Source organism: Oncorhynchus kisutch, linkage group LG13 (assembly GCF_002021735.2).
Source record: "Oncorhynchus kisutch isolate 150728-3 linkage group LG13, Okis_V2, whole genome shotgun sequence".
In the NCBI taxonomy this organism is placed as follows: Eukaryota; Metazoa; Chordata; class Actinopteri; order Salmoniformes; family Salmonidae; genus Oncorhynchus; species Oncorhynchus kisutch.
This window is the reverse complement of record NC_034186.2, coordinates 34,627,146-34,650,336: the sequence shown is the minus strand read 5'-3', so window position 1 is coordinate 34,650,336 and position 23,191 is coordinate 34,627,146. Positions and strand designations below refer to the sequence as shown.

Sequence of the window (23,191 nt, the reverse complement as noted above, 5' to 3'; positions counted from 1 at the left end):
TGTGTGTGTGTGTGTGTGTGTGTGTGTGTGTGTGTGTGTGTGTGTGTGTGTGTGTGTGTGTGAGAGAGAGAGAGAGAGCGAGAGAGAGCGAGAGAGAGAGTGTGTGTTTGTTTGGGTACTGTGGGATTCTTTCATCAGTTTTGCCTTATTGGACAGGTCAGAGTCTGTCTGATGTTGAGTGGTTTTTTGGCAATTGCCTGTATATGTAGGCTATGTGTTCCAGAGTAGAGAGTAAAGAGTGTTCCAGAGTAGAGAGATCCACAGTAGGAAATGTAATTGAGTACTGGCAGTGTCTGCTGTGGAAGGTGCAAGTTACCTAAAAAAATATCTAAAATCTCAATGTTCTAATCTCTCAATATTAATCTCAAAGTGCAACAAATTAATGCATTTAGCTGTTGAAATTCCTGCCCGAGGAGACCCCCCTACTGGCTTTGGGCTATGCCCCCAATGTCTTTAAATCCTAGAAAAGCCCCTGCTAAACACTGAATTTTGTATTCACTGATTACATTTGTATTTAAAGTTTTGCAAAAAGATGGTCTAAGATATACAAGTCGGGTACAAAGGCAATACAATTATCAGAAGTTCTTTTTATGTATTTGAGCATTTGATAATTGCTCTTCTGCTATAGATTTCAACATAGATCCCAAAATTGCTTGTACGCAATTGAGAAAAACGTATTTATTTAATTGGAACGCAGCCGCATGATTGTACATCCAGGACACCAGAGGCCGCTGTACATAATGTATCATTACTTCGTGGACAGACCCGTTTCTCGTCCGTTTCCTCTTTCTTTCGGTGTTTCCACTAGATAGCATAGCCACAAAGTCCAAATGTGCTATATTGTAAAAATTTATGAAAACAAAATTTACTTTTTGATCTTAATTTACGGTTAGGCATAAGGTAAAAAAATGGTTCAATGTTAGGTTTAAAATCACATTTAAGAATACATTGTCGAAATAGGCGGAGTATGACTTTGTGGCTGGGGTAACGACCCTTGCATTTTGATGTAAAGAATATACTAAGCTTTTCTCATTCAGCTGTGCTGTGTTTCAGGTTATTTTCTTGTGAAAAACAGTAAACAATGAAGAAATTTTTCGAGGACATAAAGAAAGATATAAAATTCAAGTCAGCGGGGCCTGGAAAGAAACTCGCAGAAGGCGGCAGGTAAACAAACTTTTCTAGTGAGCTAGCACGCTAACGGAGCCAGATAACGTTAACTGCTTTGCTCCTGCTGTTGACAGTTTAGTTGTTGAAAATATGTTTATATAATCGACACCGCAAATATATGGTATGTCTGATTTGTAAAGTTGCCTTCCCCGTGACTTGGATGGGCTCTGTTATGTTTTTTTTCTAGTGTTCAGGACGGTGCATCATCGTAAGATTTGCCTGGTTTACGCCACCACACAGCGAGGAAGACATAGTCAGGAGTTGTAATACTTTATAACGTTAATTAAATTCAAATATAATAGGGTCAGTGCTCTCCGTTATCCTTGGGACGGTCCTATCCTAACCATTTAGAGTGTCAACTTCAATGGGGACATCCCGGGTAGCACGGACCAATTTAATAGGATATCTATGGAGGAAGAGCTGTGACTCACTGGTCTGGATAGGAGGCCGTTTATTAATGTGATATTCGCTCAGTAATTGAGCGGAGGCATTGATTGGTTCTCTCAACAACAACAAAAATTCCTCGGGGGTTGAACAAAATATAATAATTCTATGTTTGAGACCTCTCGTTTGGATTTGAAACTGTAACAGATGTAAAGGAAGGGGGCAGCTCTCTGTGGATGTTTGATTGAGAGTAACCTAATGTAGCAGGCGTAAAAGACAGACACATGGTGTGATAAAGAGCCAGAGGAGAACCAAACAGTAAAAGCACAGCCCACTTCATTATCAACTCATCCTGCCAATAAAATCAAAACAGCCTTTCCAGACTCTGAAGTCAGGAGGACTTTGAGTTTGGTATCAGCCAGACTACATCATCATAGCCTGTTCTATTAAATGCAAACCCTTGTGAGTTTAGCTAACAAGCCAAATAACTTTATACATCACAGCATGCAGTGTAAGTGCAGTCAAATGGTGAACATGTCCCCTTCTGTTCCCTGCAGCTCCAAGCCCCGAGTGGTGCAGAACAGTGGCCCTGCCAAGCCCCATCATGCTGCTCCCACTGAAGGAGCTCAGAAGGCAGGGGCTGCAGCTATGGCCAGGATCGAGGGGCAGCCACGCCCACGGGCACAAACCTCACAGGATGCCATCCGGCTCCAGGGTGAGCGATTCCTATGCATCCAACAACTGCTGCTTGAATGACTGATGATGTCAAAGCCGTGCAGGTGTTTCACATCAGTGGTCAGAAATGGAGAACTGGGTTGTGGGTTAATGGTCTTTATTTATTTATCACTCCACAGTGAAAAGAGAGCTTGAGGCAGAAGCTGCAGCAGTAGCAGCGACCGAGAAGGAAAAGATAACAGCTGTTGAGGCAAGGAATACATTACATGAATACATTTTCCCTTACATGCTGACCAGACCGCATACTTCATCGCACGCATCTTTATTTTGTCCACCCACACCAGATGCAATCAGGACACGCAGTTTGAAATATCAAAACAAACTCTGAACCGACTATATTAATTTGGGGACAGGTTCAAAAGCATGAAACATTTAGCGAACATTTAGCTAGCTAATTTGTCCTGGGATATTAACATTGGGTTGTTATTTTACCTGAAATGCACAAGGTCCTCTACTCTGACAATTATTCACAGATAAAAGGGTAAAGTTAGTTTCTACTAATCTTTCCTCCTTCAGGCTTCTTCTTTTGACTTAAATGGCAGTTAGCAACCATCTGTGGTGCATTACCACTACCAACTGGACTGGAGTGTGTACCTCAGTTCATCTTAAAATCACCCATGTGGGTATATGCTGCTAAAAACCAATGAGGAGATGGGAGAGGCGGGACTTGCAGCGAGTCAAGCGTCACAAGTGCACGACAAGTGTGGGTGCAATGATTGAATAACATGTATGTGTACATTTATTTACCAACGCGAGCGGTGTGGTCAGCATGTTACTGTTGCTCACATACAAATTATTGTGCCACTACTGCCATTGAGTTGTTATTTATAGCTAGTATGTGTCGTCTTTTGCAGGGCTCCAGTGTTAAGGATCCGGCATTTCTCTCAGTAACAGGTGTGTATTTCACCTGCCCGCTTACTGGAGCCACCTTAACTAAGAGCGAGAGAGAAGTGCACATTAAAGAGGCTATTTTCATGGTAGGTCTGTGATTCTTCTTTTTAAAGTCATATGATGTCATGATTGTATGATAATCATGATTGCATTATCTGATTTTGACTGACATGAAGAATTGATGTAAAAAGCCTAAACACTAATTTGTCACAAACTCTCCTTTTTCATTAGTATGGTCCTGACTGAATACACATGATAAACCTTCTCTTGTCCAACAGCGGTTTGAAGAGGACGCAGTGGAGGCTTCCATAATGATGGTTCATACCTTCAACAAGGACAGAGAGAAAGTCAAGGCTGCAGTGGACATCATAAACAAGTGAGAAATGGAACTGTCCTATAATGCAGGGTTTCCTAAAAAATCTGTCCTGGGGCCCCCCTGACTGTACGTTTTTGGTTTTTGCCCTAGCACTTCACAGCTGATTCAAATAACCAATTCATCATCAAGCTTTGATTCTTTGAATCAGCTGTGTAGTGCTAGGGCAAAAAACATGTGCACCCAGGGGGGAGCCCAGGACCGAGTTTGGGAAACCCTGCTATAATGTGTGATTTACATTGTCATGTTGACAAGAGTTCATGCGATGAGTGTCCTGACATCCCATAATTTTCTCCCATCCTGTCAGGTACATTGAAAACATCTGTAAGAACCCCACAGAGGAGAAGTACAGGAAGATCAAACTCAGTAACAAGGTGTTCCAGGTACATTTGAGTCATAAGGAGGGTAATGTGAGACTCAATGTTTTCTATCGGTGTGGTCCATTCACCTCTCTCCCTGTCTGATCTCTCTCTCTCACTCTCCCTGTCTGATCTCTCTCTCTCACTCTCCCTGTCTGATCTCTCTCTCTCTCTCTCCCTGTCTGATCTCTCTCTCTCACTCTCCCTGTCTGATCTCTCTCTCTCACTCTCCCTGTCTGATCTCTCTCTCTCACTCTCCCTGTCTGATCTCTCTCTCTCTCTCTCCCTGTCTGATCTCTCTCACTCTCCCTGTCTGATCTCTCTCTCTCTCTCTCCCTGTCTGATCTCTCTCTCTCTCCCTGTCTGATCTCTCTCTCTCTCCCTGTCTGATCTCTCTCTCTCTCCCTGTCTGATCTCTCTCTCTCTCCCTGTCTGATCTCTCTCTCTCTCTCTCTCTCTCCCTGTCTGATCTCTCTCTCTCTCTCTCTCTCTCTCTCTCCCTGTCTGATCTCTCTCTCTCTCTCTCTCTCTCTCTCTCCCTGTCTGATATCTCTCTCTCTCTCTCTCTCTCTCTCTCTCTCCCTGTCTGATATCTCTCTCTCTCTCTCTCTCTCTCCCTGTCTGATCTCTCTCTCTCTCTCTCCCTGTCTGATCTCTCTCTCTCTCTCTCTGATCTCGCTCTCTCTCTCCTTAGGAGAAGGTGAAGACTGTGGAGGGCAGTCGGGAGTTCTTGCAGGCTGTGGGCTTTCAGAGCATCATGCTGGATGTGGAGGGACAGGGTAAACCCATCCAAATGCAAAATCTGTGCATCCTATTGTCTGTGTGACCTAGTATGTTTCTGCAGAGGCATACTAAAGGGCAGCGATTCTCAGCTGGTGTGTCGCGGGAGGTTTTAAATGAGTGTCTGAGTATTTTTATTTAAATACACTATATATACAAAAGTGTGTGGACACCCTTTTCAAATTTGTGGATTCAACTATTTCAGCCACACCCATTGCTGTTGGGTGTATAAAATCGAGCACACAGCCATGCAATCTCCATAGACAAACATGGTCCGTAAAAGGGCCTTCCCGGGGAGCTCAGTGACTTTCAACGTGGCACCGTCATAGGATGGCACTTTTCCGACAAGTCAGTTCGTCAAATTTCTGCCCTGCTAGAGCTGCCCCGGTCAACTGTAAGTGCTGTTATTGTGAACTGGAAATGTTTAGGCACAACAACGGCTCAGACGCGAAGTTGAGGCCACACAAGCACACAGAACGGGACCACCGAGTGCTGAGGCGCATAAAAATCGTCTGTCCTTGGTTGCAACACTCACTGCTGAGTTCCAAACTGCCTGCGGAAGCAACGTCAGCACAATAACTGTTCAACAGGAGGTTAATGAAATGGGTTTCCATGGCCGAGCAGCCACACACAAGCCTAAGATCACCATGCTCAATGCCAAGTGTCGGCTGAAGTAGTGTAAAGCTTGCCATTGGACTCTGGAGCAGTGGAAACACGTTCTCTGGAGTAATGAATCATGAATCATCTGGCAGTCCGAAGGATAAATCTGGGTTTGGCGGATGCCAGGAGAATGCAACCTGCCCGAACAGATAGTGTCAACTGTAAAGTTTGGTGGAGGGGGAATAATGGTCTGGGGCTGTTTTTTATGGTTCGGGCTAGGTCCCTTAGTTCCAGGGGGAAATCTTAACACTACAGCATACAATGGCATTCTAGACGATTCTGTGCTTCCAACTTTGTGGCAACATTTTGGGGAAGGCCCTTTCCTGTTTAAGCATGACAATGCACCCGTGCACAAAGTGAGGTCCATTCAGAAGTGGTTTGTCGAGATCGGTGTGGAAGAACTTGACTGGCCTACACAAAGCCCTGACCTCAACCCCATCAAACACCTTTGGGATGAATTCGAATGCTGACTGCGGGCCTAATTCCCAACATCAGTGCCCGATCTCACTAATGCTCTTGTGGCTGAATGGAAGCAAGTCCCTGCAGCAATGTTCCAACATCTAATAGAAAGCCTTCCCTGAAGAGTGGAGGCTGTTATAGCAGCAAAGGAGGGACCAACTCTATATTAATGACCATGATTTTGGAATGAGATTTTCGACGAGCAGGTGTCCACAAACCTTTGGTAATGTAGTGTATGTTATACTCTAGTCAAAACTAAAACCAGGAAGAAAGTGGGTAAAAAAAATTGTAAGAAACCTATCATTTTTTTCATAATTTATCCTCTGAACAATTTTTCGCACAGTATTTTCAATATAGAGTTATTAGCAGCACTATTTAGCAGATTTGGTTTTTGGTCTCAAACCAGTGAGCTTAACATTCTTCATCTGACCCATTGGAATTGTGATGCAGTGAATTATAAGTGAAATAATATGTCTGTAAACAATTTTTGGAAATATTACTTGTCATGCACAAAGTAGATGTCCTAACCGACTTGCCAAAACTACAGTTTGTTAACAAGACATTTGTGGAGTGGTTGAAAAACTCGTTTTAATGACTCCAACCTAAGTGTATGTAAACTTCCGACTTCAACTGTATGTGCAAAATGGAATTATTGACAATGAAAACAGTGGGACTGTTGTTCCCTTGTCATATAATTGCTACATTTACTATCAAAATAGTTTTCCAGATTGCATCTTTGACAACATCAACAACAAAAAGCGACGCAAATATTGGATCGAGACAACCTGATTCAATTTGGATCCAAATACAAAACCAGTTGACAACCACTGCTGTAAGTGGTACACGGGATAATAATTGCGGATTCATCTTGCCTTCCCAGAGGAGAGTGAAGAGTTCCTGGTGCTGATGGAGCATGACCCGGAGGCCCTGGAGGTGATGAAGGAGAGTATGGACCGGCTGCAAAGGGGAGAGCCAGTCAGAGCCCAGCTGGACCACCAGCCCCAGACCTTCAGACCCTCCTCCAACGCCATGCGTTTCGAACTACCCCCAGAGTTCTACAACCTCACTGCAGAGGAGCTCAAGAGGGAGCAGCAGCAAAAGTAAGGACAACTCACTGATGGCACTGATACTACTTGTATTTGTTATTGTGTAAGGTACACTCCGTTAGTGCACATGACATGTGTATTATTGTTGGGTGGTTTGTTCCAGTTATGACCATTTTGTTTGTAAGATAAAGTCATGGTGGTTGTGTGTGGTATTCAGGAGCGAGGCGGTGGAGAAGACCAACATGCTGCGTACCAAAGCCATGCGGGAGAGAGAGGAGCAGAGGGAGAGGAGGAAGTACAACTACACCCTGCTGAGAATACGACTGCCTGATGGAAACATACTGCAGGGTCTGTATCTGCCAGCAAACACCTACTTTAATGCAATACGCAGAAATAGAGTTTAAAAAATATCTATATTTTATTTCACCTTTTATTTAACCAGGTAGGCTAGTTGGGAACAAGTTCTTATTTACAAGTGCGACCTGGCCAAGATAAAGCAAAGCAGTGCGACACAAACAACAACAGAGATACACATGGAATAAACAAGCATACATTCAATAACACAATAGAAAAAAAGAAGTGTGCAAATGGCGTGAGGAGGTAAGGCAATAAATAGGCCGTGGTAGCGAAGTAATTACAATTTAGAAAATGAACACTGGAGTGATAGATGATGATGTGCAAGTAGAAATACTGGTGTGCAAAAGAGCAGAAAATAAAATAAAAACAATACGGGGATGAGTTAGGTACAGCTGCAGCAATCGGTTAGCTGCTCAGATAGCTGATGTTTAAAGTTAGTGAGGGAAATATAAGTCTCCAGCTTCAGCGATTTTTGCAATTCGTTCCAGTCATTGGCAGCAGAGAACTGGAAGGAAAGGCGGCCAAAGGAGGTGTTGGCTTTGGGGATGACCAGTGAGATATACCCGCTGGAGCGCGTGCTACGGGTGGGTGTTGTTATCGTGACCAGTGGGCTGAGATAAGGCGTAGCTTTACCTAGCATAGACTTATAGATGACCTGGAGCCAGTGGGTATGGCGACGAATCTGTAGCGAGGGCCAGCTGACTAGAGCATACAGGTCGCAGTGGTGGGTGATATATGGGGCTTTAGTGACAAAACGGATGGCACTGTGATAGACTGTACGTCAGGTTTGGACACCTACTCATTCAAGGGTTTTTCTTTATTTTTACTATTTTCTACATTGTAGAATAATAGTGAAGACCTCAAAACTATGAAATAACACATATGGAATCATGTAGTAACTAAAAAAATAAAAATAAATCAACATCTTTTTTTATATTTGAGGTTCTTCAAAGAAGTCACCCTTTGCCTTGATGACATCTTTGTACACTCTTGGCATTCTCTCAACCAGCTTCATGAGGTAGTCACCTGGAAGCCATTTAAATGAACAGGTGTGCATTGTTAATTTGTGGAATTAATTTCCTTAATACATTTGTGATAAGGTAGTTGTGGTATAAAGAAGATGGCCCTATTTGATAAAAGACCAAGTCCATATTATGGCAAGAACTACACAAATAAGCAAAGAGAAACGACAGTCTATCATTACTTTAAGACATGAAGGTCAGTCAATCCAGAACATTTCAGGAACTTTGAAAGTTTCTTCAAGAGCGTTGGGCCAGTAACCGAAAAGTTGCTAGACCGAATCCCTGAGCTCACAAGGTAAAAATCTGTTGTTCTGCCCCTGAACAAGGCAGTTAACCCACTGTTCCTAGGCCATCATTGTAAATAAGAATTTGTTCTTAACTGACTTGCCTAGTTAAATAAAGATCAAATAAAAAAGTGCAGTTGCAAAAACCATCACGCTATGATGAAACTGTCTCTCATGAGGACTGGCACAGGAAAGGAAGACCCAGAGTTACCTCTGCTGCAGAGGATATGTTCATTAGTTACTAGCCTCAGATTGCAGCCCAAATAAATGCTTCACAGAGTTCAAGTAACACACATCTCAACATCATCTATTCAGAGGAGACTGCGTGAATCAGGCCTTCATGGTCGAATTGCTGCAAAGAAACCACTACTAAAGGACACATAATAAGAAAGAAACATGAGCAATGGACATTACACCAGTGGAAATCTGTCCTTTGGTCTGAGTCCAAATTTGAACTTTTTGTTTCCAACCGCTGTGTCTTTGTGAGACGCAGAGTAGGTGAATGGATGATCTCCGTATGTGTAGTTCCCACCATGAAGCATTGAGGAGGTGTGGGGGTGCTTTGCTGGTGACACGTTCGTGGTTTATTTAGAATTCAAGCCATACTTAACCAGCATAGCTACAACACCATTCAGCAGTGATACACCATCCCATCTGGTTTGGACTTAGTGGGACTATCATTTATTTTTCAACAGGACAATGACCCAAAACAAACCCACAGGCTGTGTAAATGCTATTTGACCAAGAAGGAGAGTGATGGAGTGCTGCATCAGATGACCTGGCCTTCACAATCACCTGACCTCAACCCATTTGAAATGGTTTGGGATGAGTTGAACCGCAGAGTGAAGGAAAAGCAGCCAACAAGTGCTCAGCATATGTGTGAACTCCTTCAAGACTATTGGAAAAGCATTCCTCATGAAGCTGGTTGAGAGAATGCCAAGAGTATGCAAAGCTGTCAAGGCCAGGGGTGGCTACTTTGAAGAATCTCAAATATAACAGATTTTGATTTAACTGTTTTGGTTACTACATGAGTCCATGTGTGTTATTTCATAGCTATGATGTCTTCACTATTATTCTACAATGTAGAAAATAGTAAAAATAAAGAAAAACCCTTGAATGAGTAGGTGTGTCCAAACCTTTTACTTGTACCCTATAAACATTTGAGCAAAGAATGTTTAGGGTTTCCAACAGCTGGTGTACTGTAGGTATTCACCAGTCAAATGCATTGGGGTGCTTATAACTTGACACTGACAATCATTCTTAGATTAATTTGGCAGTAGGACTCGTAGCTCTGAACCTTAATTGCACAAAACTCACAAACTGCGTTACATTGTAACTGCCATAGTCCGTTGGCGAATCAGCTTGAACAAAGTGAGGTGTAGGATCACTGATCTACAAATAGTATTTCTGACAAATAATAGGTTTTGGGTGATTTAAGATTTGTAGAGTTATGCTCCAAACTCACATGCACAATCAAACATTGATTGGAGACCGCTTGGGTCAAATACAGAACATTTAGTAGAATTTTCTGCCTGCAGCAACGCTAGTGGATAATGCTGTAAAAGCACAGTGCCTCCATTTTCACATATTTTGCCCTTCAGGCACCTTCCTGGCCTGGGACAAGGTGTCTGTGCTCTTCCAGTTTGTGCGGGACTCCCTGGTGGACGGCTGGCAGCCCTTTGAGCTGGTGGCGCCAGGAGGACACAAACTCCGGGAGGCCCAAGAGTTGGCCCTGAATGAATGTAACCTGGTAAGCAGAGACTTTTTTAGAAATGTAAATATCAGGCAATGCAACCAATTTACTTTTGTTGTACAAAGGTGCTGACTAATGCCTCTCTCTCTCGGAGGTCCCTGCGGTTCTGCTGACATTTTCTTGGGATGCCGCAGTGCAAGCAGACATTTCTGCTGCTCTCCTCAAGCCAGTGCTACTGAAGAATATTCAAACCCTTGGCTGAACTGTCCCTGCATCTCCACCTTTATCCCCAAACCACATTTCAAAGGCTGTAGAAATACACAACTAATCCTTTAAAGGAAACATTAACAGGGGTTTCTAAGAGGAGACATAATGCCATGCAGTGTTTTTTTGTATTGTACCTTGAATGTAGGATGATCTGAAATGGCTTCCTTACTCCTACAGAGAGCTCAGCATGGTATGAGATCCTGTTGTCAGTGTCACCCTTCTGCTCCGCTTCAATGTGCATCCTGCTTACGCAACAAATACTGACATACAATACTAGCTTTACATATGAGCGAATGGGTGGTGGTGACCAGACTGGTTGTCGAGTGCTAAGGTTTCAGTTGCTGTTCTTGTGAGCCAGACAATGTATATCGGTTAAGCTATTTTATTTAAGAGAACTTGTAATATTTTGGACCTCACTAACACTAAGGTTACAGCAGCAAGCTATACCAGTACCTTAAAAGTTAAGAGGGTTTTGTAAGTCATTCGAGTAATTTCCTATTATATTTCTAAATTATCAATGTTATTTGATTTCAGCAGCATGAAAATCTGTGATTTTGGTTGGTTTGTACTGTATGTAACCAACTTTTTTTTTTTTTGCTGAGGCTTATCCCAGGTGATGGCTGGAATGACAACCTACCTCTCCTCACAGCACGTCAACTGCTTCTGTGTGCGTTGAGGCGGAACCTCCAATGTTTCAGTTCAGTCCAGACATGAACAGCAGCAATTAGCAAATGTACTACAAAATGTTTTCCTAACCTTGTTTAAGAATAACTAGAAAATGAAGGTCATGCTCTGTCTAGGTATCAAAGCTCAGTCATGTTTTGTTGCTTTTAAACCTGCCTGTAATAAAGATGAAGGTTGCATCAAGATATTGCTGTATCCCCCATAAAAAAAGTAAACATGATTTGCAAATGGCTGCACAAAGCATGTTCATTTTTAAATAATGCTTTATTTAAAGAAATTGAGACACCTTAAATCATAACTGCAACAGTTGTGACAGGAGAGCATTCTCTGCCACAAAAATGTAAGGCAAACCGCAAAGTTTTTAATATTGGACAGCCATTTACTATTCCACCTCAACCATTATTAACAAACAAAAAAATGGAGGTTTAGAATAGTACAATAAGCACTACGTTAGCAGCCTGAAAAACAGCACTTGCCATATTGAATGAAACCCATTAACTAAACATTAAGTACTTCTTGAAAGAATGGATGAGTGGTGGCGTGTTGATAAAGGCATCCAGATAAGGCAGGGCATATAAAAGTGCAGTACATTTAATCATTATTTATTTTTAATGAATTCAATCAGTTCAAGTATTTTTATTTTTTTTAAACAAATACATATATAAAAGTTACACTGGGCCTACGGTGAAGCAGACAGCAACTACTTCAGTGGGCACTGGTCCACCCAATCAGCTGTGGTAGAAGAGCATTGACTGTCTGAGCCATCCAACTCCTCACCAAGCAAAGACATCCATATAAACATGTCTGACATTCCAACTGAACCAAGTAATGAATGGTTTAACATTGGAACAAAATACACCAATGAGTTTATTTGTCAGACATTTTCCTTTTTACAGGCACTGTCTGGTACTTAATGGAGCAAAGTGGGGTTGTAATACCGTGTGGGTGGCATATGTGCCACTACCAGTGTGTTATCTTGATTGAAGACCTGATTCTATTTCTGACAAACGCACACACCCAGAGTCAGGGGGCAGTCCTTAGGCCAGGGTGGGAGTGGCCCGAGGCAAGAAGAGTGCAGCTGTGTCAGAGGGAGTCACCTCCATTTGTTCTGTGCTCTCGTTCTCTTTGGGGGAGGTATCTTTTCTGGAAGATCCTGCAGAGTAAGGCATTCATTGTCAATGCCTCCCCTCCTAGAAATATCTAGGACAAACTATTACCCTGTCTCTTAATTCCACTTAACTCCTGTCTAAAGGCAGACAAAATGCCAGGAAACTGACCTTTCTGTGTGCTGATTATGACGCAGTCTGCTTCATCCTCATCTTCCTCTGTGTCTGCCTGGAACCCATCTGTCTTCATCGCCTCCACCTGAAAAAAAGGAGTACTCATTAGAATCTGAAATAACAGTCAAAGCAATAGGATCAGAACAAAGCAACTTCATATTAAGATTTCACCAGACGTGTCCAACCTGCTCAGGGTCAGCAGCCTTCTTCATGAACTTGGTGATGGACATGCTGCCGGCACTCTTCCTCTTGTTGGAGGAGGGGGTCTTGGAGGATGGCGTGTGGGAGGCCTGGGGGGTGGTTGGGGAGTTGCCCTGTGAGCCTGTGGCCGCTGGGGCCTCTTCACGGGGCACATGGGTCCCTGAGGTGAGGTAGTTCCACTGGCAGGGTACAGGGAGGGCCTCCTGGATGAAGCGAGCCAGGACGTCTGATTTGACGTACCAGCAGCAGCGTCTGAAGGCTGAGCGCTTCTCATACACAGCATTCCCCTTGATAAGGCGCTTTAGACGGACCCTAGAGCAGAAGCAGATGGGAGACCATTTCAGTAATGAAAAATGAATACTTTTATACAGCATCTGCACAAGTTTAGTATGACTTGACTAATTCTGTAAAATAGCAAGCTTTAAGTAAATCAGGTTTGAAGTCACCTGGTGGGGATGTTGTCTCCTGAGTTCTGAGGGCTGGAGATGGGCGAGGTCAACTGCTGGCGACAAAACTCCTGGAACTCTGTGATGATCACCTTATTACTGTTCACATTTCCATGTAGCAGGGGCAACAACTGGAACAGCACTGAATATATGGGTTGGGAAGGGAGATAGGAAGGTTTTTTAAAACACATTCTACATCTAGGCTTATTCACGCAAGGTTTGGGCAGAAGGCGCCATTCAATATGAACAGATACTCCCCCAGGCAGCTATTGAGCAACTCAGGTCAGCCATGAAGAGTGTTGACAGTTCACAATCACTTGTAGCACAGTAAATACTAGGCGACGTCGATGCCGCATATAAAGCTGGTCTGAAAACAATACAGATCTCTTATGTGATTGTGAATGGTCTTAAGTTTAGATGTCTCCCTTGCAGTCTAGAGAGCTATCAATAAGTGCTTCATGATGAGTACAGGTACATCTCATATCAGTCTCGGGTGTTACATCCACCACCACAATCAAAAGATAGATTTGGTGTAGACCAGGGGTGTCAAACTCATTTTGCCCCGTGGTGCCGCTTTCGGTCTTTAACGAGGTCAGGAGGGCCACACTAAAGATTTTTACCTTTATCGGGTTATATTTCCTTGCCATCAATTTATTTGCCGTCAAAATAAGCTATCCAGGGGTCCGTGGGGCGACGCACAATTGGCCCTAGCGTCGTCCGGGTTAGGCCGGTAGGGAAATCCTTGTCTCATCGCGCACCAGCGACTCCTGTGGGCGGGCCGGGCGCAGTGCGCGCTAACCAAGGTTGCCAGGTGTTTCCTCCGACACATCGGTGCGGCTGGCTTCCGGGTTGGATGGCGCTGTGTTAAGAAGCAGTGTGGCTTGGTTGGGTTGTGTATCGGAGGACGCATGACTTTCAACCGTCGTCTCTCCCGAGCCCGCATGGGAGTTGTAGCGATGAGACAAGATAGTAGCTACTAAACAATTGGATACCATGAAAATGGGGAGAAAAAAGGGTAAAAAAATAATAATAAATTTGATTTCAATTCTTCCTGACTGTCTAGCTTTTGTTTTGGTGATAGTTAATAAGAGGTGGGGATATTTGTCTGTAAAATGTATTACGCGAGAAACGGCGGTGGAAATGCCTTTATGTGAAAATATTGATATAACAATCATATCGAAGTAAACTTGTAGTCACGTGATGATATGGTGTGTTTTCCTCTCACTACAACCTGGGAAACCATTTATTAGACAAACTAAATCAGTTCTGATGAACTTCAGTGGTGAAAGCGCACAGTGACCTTGATGCTCCTTTCCAATAATAATGCCATCATGTAGACTAGCCTACCTGCAGTGTATTTGTGAGCTGAGCACAGGTGCCAAGACCAGAGTAGGTACATTTGCTAATTAACACAACAGTATGTGACAAAACTATCAGTAGAGTTGAAAGTGCGATGGAAACACACAGAACTTTAGATTTGTATTCGGTACATGAAAACTAACACGAAAAAAGTATATTGTGTGCACTACGTCATCATGCACATATTTTCTGCAACAAGTCCGTTTGGTGGATACACCACCAGCGGGAAAATGCACATTTTCTTCATGCATATTTTAGCCAATTGGATGGAAACCTAGCTAGTGACACTATTAAAATAGCACATGGCTCAACCAAATTACCAATGTTCATCACTCTGTAAGAACACAGATAAGCATATCAAAGACAAGCACACCCGGTCAGTTTTTCCATGCAAACCAAGACCTACATTTCATCACGGTTCAGTCAGTAAAACATGACTCAGATGATCACTTAGCCTTGTCACCTCTAAGGCCCAAAAGGTTCTAAAAGACAATACTGCAGAGACAAAAGAACTCCTCTTACCTGCGTGATGTTCCCCCAGGCATAAGAATGTACTCACGCTGCTCATCTTCTTGTAGTTTCTGTGTGTTGTCCTCTGGGGTGGAGGACTCTGGCTTGGGCAGGGGTTCCAGCAGGCACACCGCAAACTGCTGCAAGAGCTCCAGATGGGGACCCTGTCCCTCCCACACACAGCCTCTCACCACAGCCTCTAGCACCTTCACCTTCTTCTTGGCCATCAGCTCATCCCACTCCCGGGCCTTCAGCTTCTGACGCACCTTCTGCTTCTCTGGGTCGCCACCCTCCTGGATTCACACCACAGGTATAGGAGCAAATAAGTTGCTAAAAATAAGCCGTGGATAATGTCTCCACCCCTTACAATGTAAAGCACGTCAATCATTAGTCAAACCAGTCCACTGGAAAAGAACAGTAAATAAAGACATGAATAAGGAATGAAGAGCAATTGAAAGTACCTCTTCCTCCAATGCCCCCTCCCCGTCTGATAGGTATCCATGTGGTACGAAGAAACCATCCTCATCATCGTCATCATTTTCCCCTCCATCATTATCATTATCCTCCTGCAAAAACAAGTCAGTTTAGGGCCTCACAATCAGCTGGAATGATTCAGTTTACAACAATGAGCTAATCTTGATATCAAACAGAACAGAGCATCAAAAGCTGTGACAGAAGTGTATTGAAAAAGAGACCTACCCCTTCACTGTGTGACAGGGACTCTCCTGGCTCCTCTTCCTCCCACTCCTCATCACTGTCCACCTCATAATCCAACAGGTCCTAGAGGAAACACAGACTTTAGTCCTACATAGAAAGTGCATGAAACATGGAAGTCACAAAACAACTGACATCACCACCAGTTAGGGCTGGGAATTACCATGGGACCTCACGATATGATATCACAAAACTTAGGCGCCGATATGATATGCATTGCGATTATCACAATTCTATATGTATTGCGATTCAATGATTGCGCCCCATATGTCTGCTGCAGAGAGACAAGAGAGCATGACAAAACGAGTTGAGATCAGTCAGGGAAATATGTGCTGAAAACATGTTGGCTCATTATTTAAAAAGATGGGAACAAGCTATAGGATGAAAAATAAAATACCAGAGTTTTGGCGCAGGTACATCTGACTAGCGCTAGCTAATGATACATAAGGTAAAAAACAATAAAAATAAAAAACAATTACTAATCTAAACCTTGAGTCAAACATGGATATATCGTGATTTGTAACTATCGATTGTAATATGGCAGAAACTAATAAGTAAAGAAGTGAAAGGATTGAAAAGGATCATGGTCAGAGAATGAGGGAAGCCTCACCTTGTCCTGTCTGAGAGGGCAGCGAGGGGAGATGTGGGGGCTGTTTTTTCTCCACGTGCCCCAGTAGGCAGGCCGGTAGTTCTCACGGAACTGAAGGAGCTTCATGCGGCCGTAGTGCTGCCTGTCAGGCACACCATCCGGTTTGGGTCCCTCCACCACCATCGCCATACACTCCCTATGCAGACAACAGAAATAGGGGCCAACGTCAAAATAGGAAAGTATAGAAAATGGCTTCTTCCCAGTAGGAATCCCTGATTCTTCAGTTTCACAAAATTTGAAGACTTCAGTAATTCAAGTCACCGCTGATTTTTTTAAGGGTGTGGTGGTCTCACCTCATAGGGTATGTGCTTCTGGGCTTGGTCTGGCCTGATCTGCGGGGCTTATTTTTGGTCCAGTCACTCAGGCCATCCAGGCTTCCATCAGGTTTAGCCAGATACCTGTCCAGTTCCTCCAGGACCGCCTCCGCACATTGGACTCGGGTCAGCGGCGCCAGACACATGTGCTCCTTTATCTCAAACGGGGCAAACTTTTCACAGGCAGACGCAAGGGTCTGAAGGAGGAGAGGCAAAGGTAAGAAAAGTTTAACTTTTTTTTTTATTTAACCAGGAAGGGCTCATTGAGATTAAAATCTATTTTTCAAGAGCGCCCTGGCCAAGATAGGCAGCACCAAGTCATTACAAAAACAAATGGACAGACAGACAACATGAAAAACTACAAGTAATCTAGTAAAAACTATTGAATTCACAAGAGTATAAAACAGCAAATTAAAAACATTGACGGGTCAGGGAATCAGCCTCAAAACCCTTCATCAGTGAATTTAAAACACCAATCGGGACAAGTTCTTCCAGTTTAAAAGTATTTTGTAAGGTGTTCCAAGACGATGGCACAGAGTACATAAAAGCCCTTTTACCAAATTCAGTTCGGACATTTGGAACAGTTAGCAGGATAAAGTTCAGCGAACAAAGAGAGTACCCACCACATTTCTGAACAATAAAAATGCACAAATAAAAAAGGTAGTAAACCCAAAATGGCTTTGTAAATAAAAGTATACCAGTGACTGAACATACAAGTGACTAGAAGGCCAGCCAACCCTGGTACACAAAGTGCAGTGGTGCGTAAGGGTTTTGCAGTTTAAAATACATCTCAAAGTGCCATGGTAAAGTGTGTCAATTGATCTCAAACACTGAGCGGAAGCATTCATATATAAAATATTCCCATAGTCTAGTAAAGGCATAAATGTAGCTGATACTAGCCTGATAACATTAAATGAACACCACCATTTTGTGATTTCTATTTTGTTTTCTTCTTGTTCAATCCAGTCAGAGGAATCTTACCTTTGTGGCCTGCTGGGGAGTCTTGGGTTTCTGTAGAAATCGTGTGATCTCGGCTTTCTCTGCTTTGAGCCTCTGTATAGAAAATGTTAAGATGCATTTTCAGGTCTGTTACAATTAAGTGGCAATTGTCAAGCTTAAAAATGTCAGTGTCAGACATTACATTTAATTTTAGAGAATAGAAACAAAATTATAAACTCACATCCTTCTCTTCCTTCAACCGTTTTTCCTCCTCTTTCTTTCTCTTTTCTTCAAGTTTTGCCCTGGGGGAAATTATATGTGAATGTCAATTGCAAGGATTACATTTGCTTTAATAAAAAAAAACATTCAATAAATTTTTCTAGTAGAGTCAATATAAAAGTAACAAGACATTTCAGATCTGTAGCTAGCTGGTTTTTGATCAAGCAACACTCACTCTTGCTTCGATTTGCGTTGCTCCTCTTTCGCTCTTAATTTCTCTGCTTTTTCCTTTTCCTCTTTCTCCCTTTTATCTCTTTTTTCACGCTCTTCTTTCTCTTTTTTCTCCTTTCTTTCCTTCTCCCGCTCCTCCTTCAGTTTGCGAGCTTCCTCTTTCTTCTTCTCTTTAGCATCTTTAGCCTCCTCTCGCTGCCGCTCTCTCTCTTTGCGCTGGTGTAGCCTCTCCTCTTGCTCCTGCAAACTCTATGGAGAGAAAAAAGCACAAATTCCGTTTCAGATGAGTGTCTAGATGAAGATGTTAAAAATAGGCATTTGGATGCAAAAGTACGCCAAATACTGAAGTGACTTATTGCCGCTAATTATACCTTTAAAGATCTCCTTTTCACAGTTTTCTGCTCTATTTTAGGGGTGGTATTTGGCTCCTGTAAAGAGAGAGGAAGAAAGGTAACCTATAGATTTATAATTTTTCATTTTAGAATAGTGATTTGAAAAGTTAACAGGAGCTTGCTGATGTACATTTATTCAAAAAGCACTGCTGACAATGAGTGTTTATTGAATTTAATTGCCATTTTGTACTCACTGTGACAGTAGGAGTGTTGTCTGTCTTAGCAGCCTCTGGGGAGCTCTCGGCCGCTGACAGAGAGCTGGTGGATGAAGGAGAAAGCATGGACTCATTCCCATGACTGGACATATCAGCCTCCTCTTGTTCTTCATCCTCCTCCTCTTCTTCTTCTGTGTCAGAACCCTGTGTGGTGTCTAGCTGTGAGATGGATGCAGTGTCCCCCCTGTCCTTCTCCTCCTCCCCATCCTTCTGTTCATCCCCCAGCTTGTAGTCTATGGGCTCTGTCTTGGCAGTGTGATCTGTTTTGGTGGCTGTTAAAGCACTTAGGGTTTTGCTCAGGTGGCTGTTTTGTGTCGGAGGACACGAGGCAACAATGGGTGTTGCAGGTTGCTGCTTTAAAAGGTCAGTTGAATTGGAGTCCTCAGTGAGATCAATAACTATGCTTTTGGCAGGGGACGCTTGGGTACTGCGACTCATGAATCCATCCAGGGGGCCACGGCCGTTAACCAGGGCCGGTCCATGGCGCACAGGTAGGGGGGAGCAATCGGATTCATTCTCCCCATCTGAGAGCCCAGGCCGGGAAAGGGTGCAGGTCCTTTTGGGCTCACTGATCTCCTTGGGCTCTGGGTTTAGACGCTTGAATGGAAGACGAGCTGAGGAGAAAATATCCTTTATCATCACTGATGTTTAAGTTGGACTAAATCTATGTTATATTAACAAATCTTTGGGCAAACAATAATGATAGCTTTGAGTGATAAAGCAAAGACACTAAATGATTACAACAAATTTGATTAATTTGAAATATAATTTACTAAATTAGAATTTCATTGAATTGTTTCAAATAGTTTGATAGCATTATGTATCATCAGTCTCCTTTTGAAAATTAAAACCATCTAATATGCATTCAAAAGACCAGATTCACTTACCCTGAACAAGCTTCTTGTTAGCATTGCTGGATTTGACTTTGCCATCCATACCTGTAACCAAAACAGGGTATGGAAGATGAGACGACAACAATCCCACAACCATTCTCCTGTCATGAAACATTTTCTGAACAAAAATATAAAATGCAACAATTTCAAAGATTTTACTGGAGTTACAGTTCATAATGAAATCAGTCAATTTAAATATATTCATTAGGCCCTAATCTATGGATTTCACATGATTTGGAATACAGATATGCATCTGTTGGTAAAAGATAACTTCAAAAAAGGTAAGGTCGTAGATCAGAAAACTGGTCAGTATATGGATATTGGCGGGAACTGGAACATGCTGTCGCACACGTCAATCCAGAGCATCCCAAACATGCTCAATAAGTATGTAGGCCATGGAAGAACTGGGACATTTTCAGCTTCCAGGAAGTGTACAGATACTTGCATATGGGGCCATGCATTATCATGCTGAAACATGTGGTGGCTGCAGATGAATGGCATGACAATGGGCCTCAGGATCTCGTGACAGTATCTCTGCATTCAAATGGCCATTGATAAAATGCAATTGTGTTTGTTGTTGGTACCTTATGCCTGCCCATACCATAACCCCCCCCCACCACCATGGGGCACTCTGTTCACAACGTTGACATCGGCAAACTGCTCACCCACACAACAGCATACACTCTGTTTGCTATCTGCCCGGTACAGATGAACCTGGGATTCATCCGTGAAGATGCCAGTGGCCATCAAAGTTTAGTATTTGCCTACTGAAGTTGGTTACGATGCTAAACTGCAGTCAGGTCAAGACCTGGTGAGGACGATGAGCACGCATATGAGCTTCCTGAGACAGTTTGTTCAGAAATTACTTAGTTGTGCAAGCCCAGTTTCATCAACTGTCCAGGTGGCTGGTCTCAGACAATCCCATAGGTGAAGAAGCCTGATGTGGACGTCCTGGGCTGGTGTGGTTATACATGGTCTGTGGTTGTGAGGCCATTTCGACATACTGCCATATTTTCTAAAACGACATTGGAGGCGGCGTATGGTAGAGATATTAACATCAAATTATCTGGTAACAGCTCTGGTGAACATCCCTGCAGTTAGCATGCCAACTGCACACTCAATCAAAACTTGACAGCTGTGGTGGTGTGTGACAAAACAGCACATTTTAGAGTGGCCTTTTAATTGTCCACAGCACAAGGAGCACCAGTGTAATGATCATACTGTTAAAATCAGATTGTTGATATGCCACACCTGTCAGGTGGATGGATTATATTGGCAAAGGAGAAATGCTCACTAACAGGGCTGTTAAACAAATTTGTGCACAATATTTGAGAGAAATAAGGTGTGTGCATATGGAAAATGTCTAGGATATTTTATTTCAGCTCATGAAACATGGCCCCAACAGAAAGTGTTGTGCAACGTTGCACTTATATTTTTGTTGTGTTGATGGATTTGTTTTTCAATGCACTTTTACTTCACTATCAATAATTGCAGTAGTACAATGGCTCCAGCTGCAAACATGTTACCAGTCCCTTTGTTGCACAACACTTACTAGAAGAAAGCATTCGGTGCAGTATCTTTATAAAATGTCCAAAATCAAAAGGACAAACACAAGAATAGCCACTACACATGACTTAATCACCAACTACTTTATCCCCTACTCAACTGTATTATTACTATAAGCTGACATTTGTCCTTTGTTCTTAGTTTACTCATACTGTTAGTTTGACAAATGCATCCAGGTTATTCAAGTACATATGTAATAAATACTTGTCAACTAGGGAGCAATCAAAGGTTATGTAGACTTGCCACCAACCAAGTAAAAGGACAATCGATGCCGTTCAAATAAAATGTTTAATCAAGTGTAAAAATTAGTTACGAGACGATGGCACAAGTGGTTGGGCAAACTACTGGGAGGTGTTAGCTTTGCTCTCCCGCCATTCGGTGAATCAATCTAAGCCCAGTGCAAAGGCCCTGCTATAGCTAACTTTACACTCATACCGCCGCGGGGAGAGAAGGGGTTGCCTCAAAGAAAAACATGCTTGTTTGTTAGTTAAGTTAGCTAGCAAGCAAAGTTTGTAACAGTACGATAATGTGTGGCGCGATGTCTAATTAAAATGCTATATATTCTGACAATCAACAAGCTGGTCAGCAAAACCACCGAAATCATTGAGTGTTTTGGTTCATATTAGCTAACGTTAGCTAGCTGAAGGCAATGGGGTGTCTAGCTAGCTAGTAAGGTTAGCACCAACTCATCACATCAAAGCCAACTGACGTTAGCTTCCAAGCTGGCTGACTAATAAATTATAAAGAATAACTAAGGTAACTTCAAGGGTAGCTAGCTAACGTTACATGAAAGCTCACTTTACACTAACCTTACGAGCTTGTGAATGTTATGAGGGTCTGGCCAACGATAACAACTAAGTGTTAGCTAACTAACCTTACTTGAGGTTAGCTAGTTACAACATGCTACTAGTACAGTAGTTAGCTGGCTAAATACAGCATGCTAGTTAGCTAAACTGGCTAGCTAGACAGAAGTTAGTGTTGACTTGCTATGTGGTCGTATAGAAAGGCAAGTCAAACAGTATATAGCTACCTCAGATAACTAAATGCCCAAAACATTTGAAGGTTAAAACATAGCAAAATATCGTCGCTACCTCCCCTCCGTGGAGTGGATGCTAAATGCCCGTCCACGGATGGATCTTCCGCCGCCGCCAGCATCACCATCCGAGAACTTCCCTCACTTTTGATATCCTTGTGCGGAAAAGCGTTGCAATAACACAAAACCATATGAAGTAGCAATATTGACAGGTCTTCCAGAGTAACACTAATACCATGCAAATATAACGATGACTGGGTTCTATTACTTTTAAGACTAAATTAACTTTATTCTAGCCGCATCGCCCACACACTCCCTTTGCATGGATCCCGTTGCTGCCTCGCGCCCGTCAGTCAGATTTGGCGGGAGCGTGTCGCTGTCCTCAGAATCCTTTGCTGATTGGCCAGAACGCTGGATCACTACCCGACCGAAGGGCGGGATCTAGACGTTTTTTTCTGGATATTTTGTCAGTCACGCCTTCTTTTGAGATGTTGTTCTTTTATGATTAGGTTGCTTTCTCTGTTTTCAAGAGAGTACGATCAGTGATTGGATTTCACTGAATAGTGTCGTGGAACAAATTCTAATAAAGTCGTGATTGGACAAAGTCACTCAGTGTGTTTAACCAGTAAATACTCTAAACATGTTGATAATCAGAAACGATGTATGTACTGTGAAGTAATCAAAATACAAGCTTGCATGCATGCAATATTAAATAAATTAACAGAATGTCTGTCTGAATGTCAGTTAATTGTTTTAATGGGAAAATAAAATGATGCCAAAACAGTTGACAATTTAGAAGAACTGAAAAATAATACAAAAGGCAAAACCTCTCTGACAAGAAGACACACGTTGGATAGATGGCGCTGACAGATATGGCAGCTCTGCTTCTAGCTCCCAAGCGCAAGTATTTCGCTACCTGCAATAACATCTACTAAATATGTGACCAATACAATTTGATGTCATGTTTGTTTGACTAGATAAGTCAGTTAAGAACAAATTCTTATTTACAATGACAGCCTACATCAGCCAAACCCAGATGACACTGGGCCAATTGTGCACCACCCAATGG

At 42.7% G+C, this 23,191-nt stretch overlaps 2 protein-coding genes across 5 annotated transcripts; one reads left to right on the top strand and one right to left on the bottom strand.

Moving 5' to 3' along the window:
• Window positions 1-742: 742 nt before the first annotated feature.
• On the top strand, window positions 743-11,393 carry LOC109902541 (UBX domain-containing protein 6). Of its 4 annotated transcripts, XM_020498971.2 has the most exons (12): window positions 763-900; window positions 1,054-1,164; window positions 2,109-2,266; window positions 2,406-2,476; window positions 3,141-3,263; window positions 3,456-3,553; window positions 3,858-3,933; window positions 4,604-4,688; window positions 6,689-6,908; window positions 7,072-7,202; window positions 10,119-10,267; window positions 10,365-11,393. In XM_020498971.2, exons 2-12 carry the CDS (start codon window positions 1,082-1,084, stop codon window positions 10,470-10,472), a joined length of 1,302 nt encoding a protein of 433 aa, XP_020354560.1. In that variant the 5' UTR covers window positions 763-900; window positions 1,054-1,081; the 3' UTR covers window positions 10,473-11,393. The 4 variants fall into 4 exon arrangements, with proteins under 4 accessions (XP_020354559.1, XP_020354560.1, XP_031641941.1 ...); XM_020498970.2 differs by having other exon boundaries at window positions 743-1,164; XM_031786081.1 differs by having other exon boundaries at window positions 784-1,164; window positions 11,080-11,348.
• Window positions 11,394-11,406: 13 nt separating this feature from the next.
• On the bottom strand, window positions 11,407-22,509 carry LOC109902540 (chromatin assembly factor 1 subunit A). Its single transcript, XM_020498969.2, has 16 exons — window positions 22,181-22,509; window positions 19,518-19,568; window positions 18,610-19,244; window positions 18,395-18,451; window positions 18,028-18,272; window positions 17,815-17,875; window positions 17,616-17,687; window positions 16,614-16,831; window positions 16,282-16,456; window positions 15,657-15,737; window positions 15,419-15,523; window positions 15,007-15,250; window positions 13,089-13,230; window positions 12,627-12,954; window positions 12,439-12,526; window positions 11,407-12,314 (listed from the first exon to the last, which is right to left on the bottom strand). Exons 1-16 carry the CDS (start codon window positions 22,311-22,313, stop codon window positions 12,199-12,201), a joined length of 2,751 nt encoding a protein of 916 aa, XP_020354558.1. The 5' UTR covers window positions 22,314-22,509; the 3' UTR covers window positions 11,407-12,198.
• Between the last annotated feature and the right edge of the window lie 682 nt (window positions 22,510-23,191).

What these genes read in the sequence shown, in the direction of transcription:
- LOC109902540 (XM_020498969.2), bottom strand. Translation starts at nt 22,313, where the DNA reads ATGGTTTTGTGTTATTGCAACGCTTTTCCGCACAAGGATATCAAAAGT. An exon ending in GGTTGAAGGAAGAGAAGGAT is followed by an intron (nt 17,688 to 17,814) that starts GTGAGTTTATAA and finishes TTTTCTATACAG; the next exon opens with AGGCTCAAAGCAGAGAAAGC. An exon ending in CCCTGTCACACAGTGAAGGG is followed by an intron (nt 15,524 to 15,656) that starts GTAGGTCTCTTT and finishes TTGTTTTTGCAG; the next exon opens with GAGGATAATGATAATGATGG.
- LOC109902541 (XM_020498970.2), top strand. Translation starts at nt 1,082, where the DNA reads ATGAAGAAATTTTTCGAGGACATAAAGAAAGATATAAAATTCAAGTCA. An exon ending in GGATGCCATCCGGCTCCAGG is followed by an intron (nt 2,267 to 2,405) that starts GTGAGCGATTCC and finishes ATCACTCCACAG; the next exon opens with TGAAAAGAGAGCTTGAGGCA. An exon ending in AAAAGATAACAGCTGTTGAG is followed by an intron (nt 2,477 to 3,140) that starts GCAAGGAATACA and finishes CGTCTTTTGCAG; the next exon opens with GGCTCCAGTGTTAAGGATCC.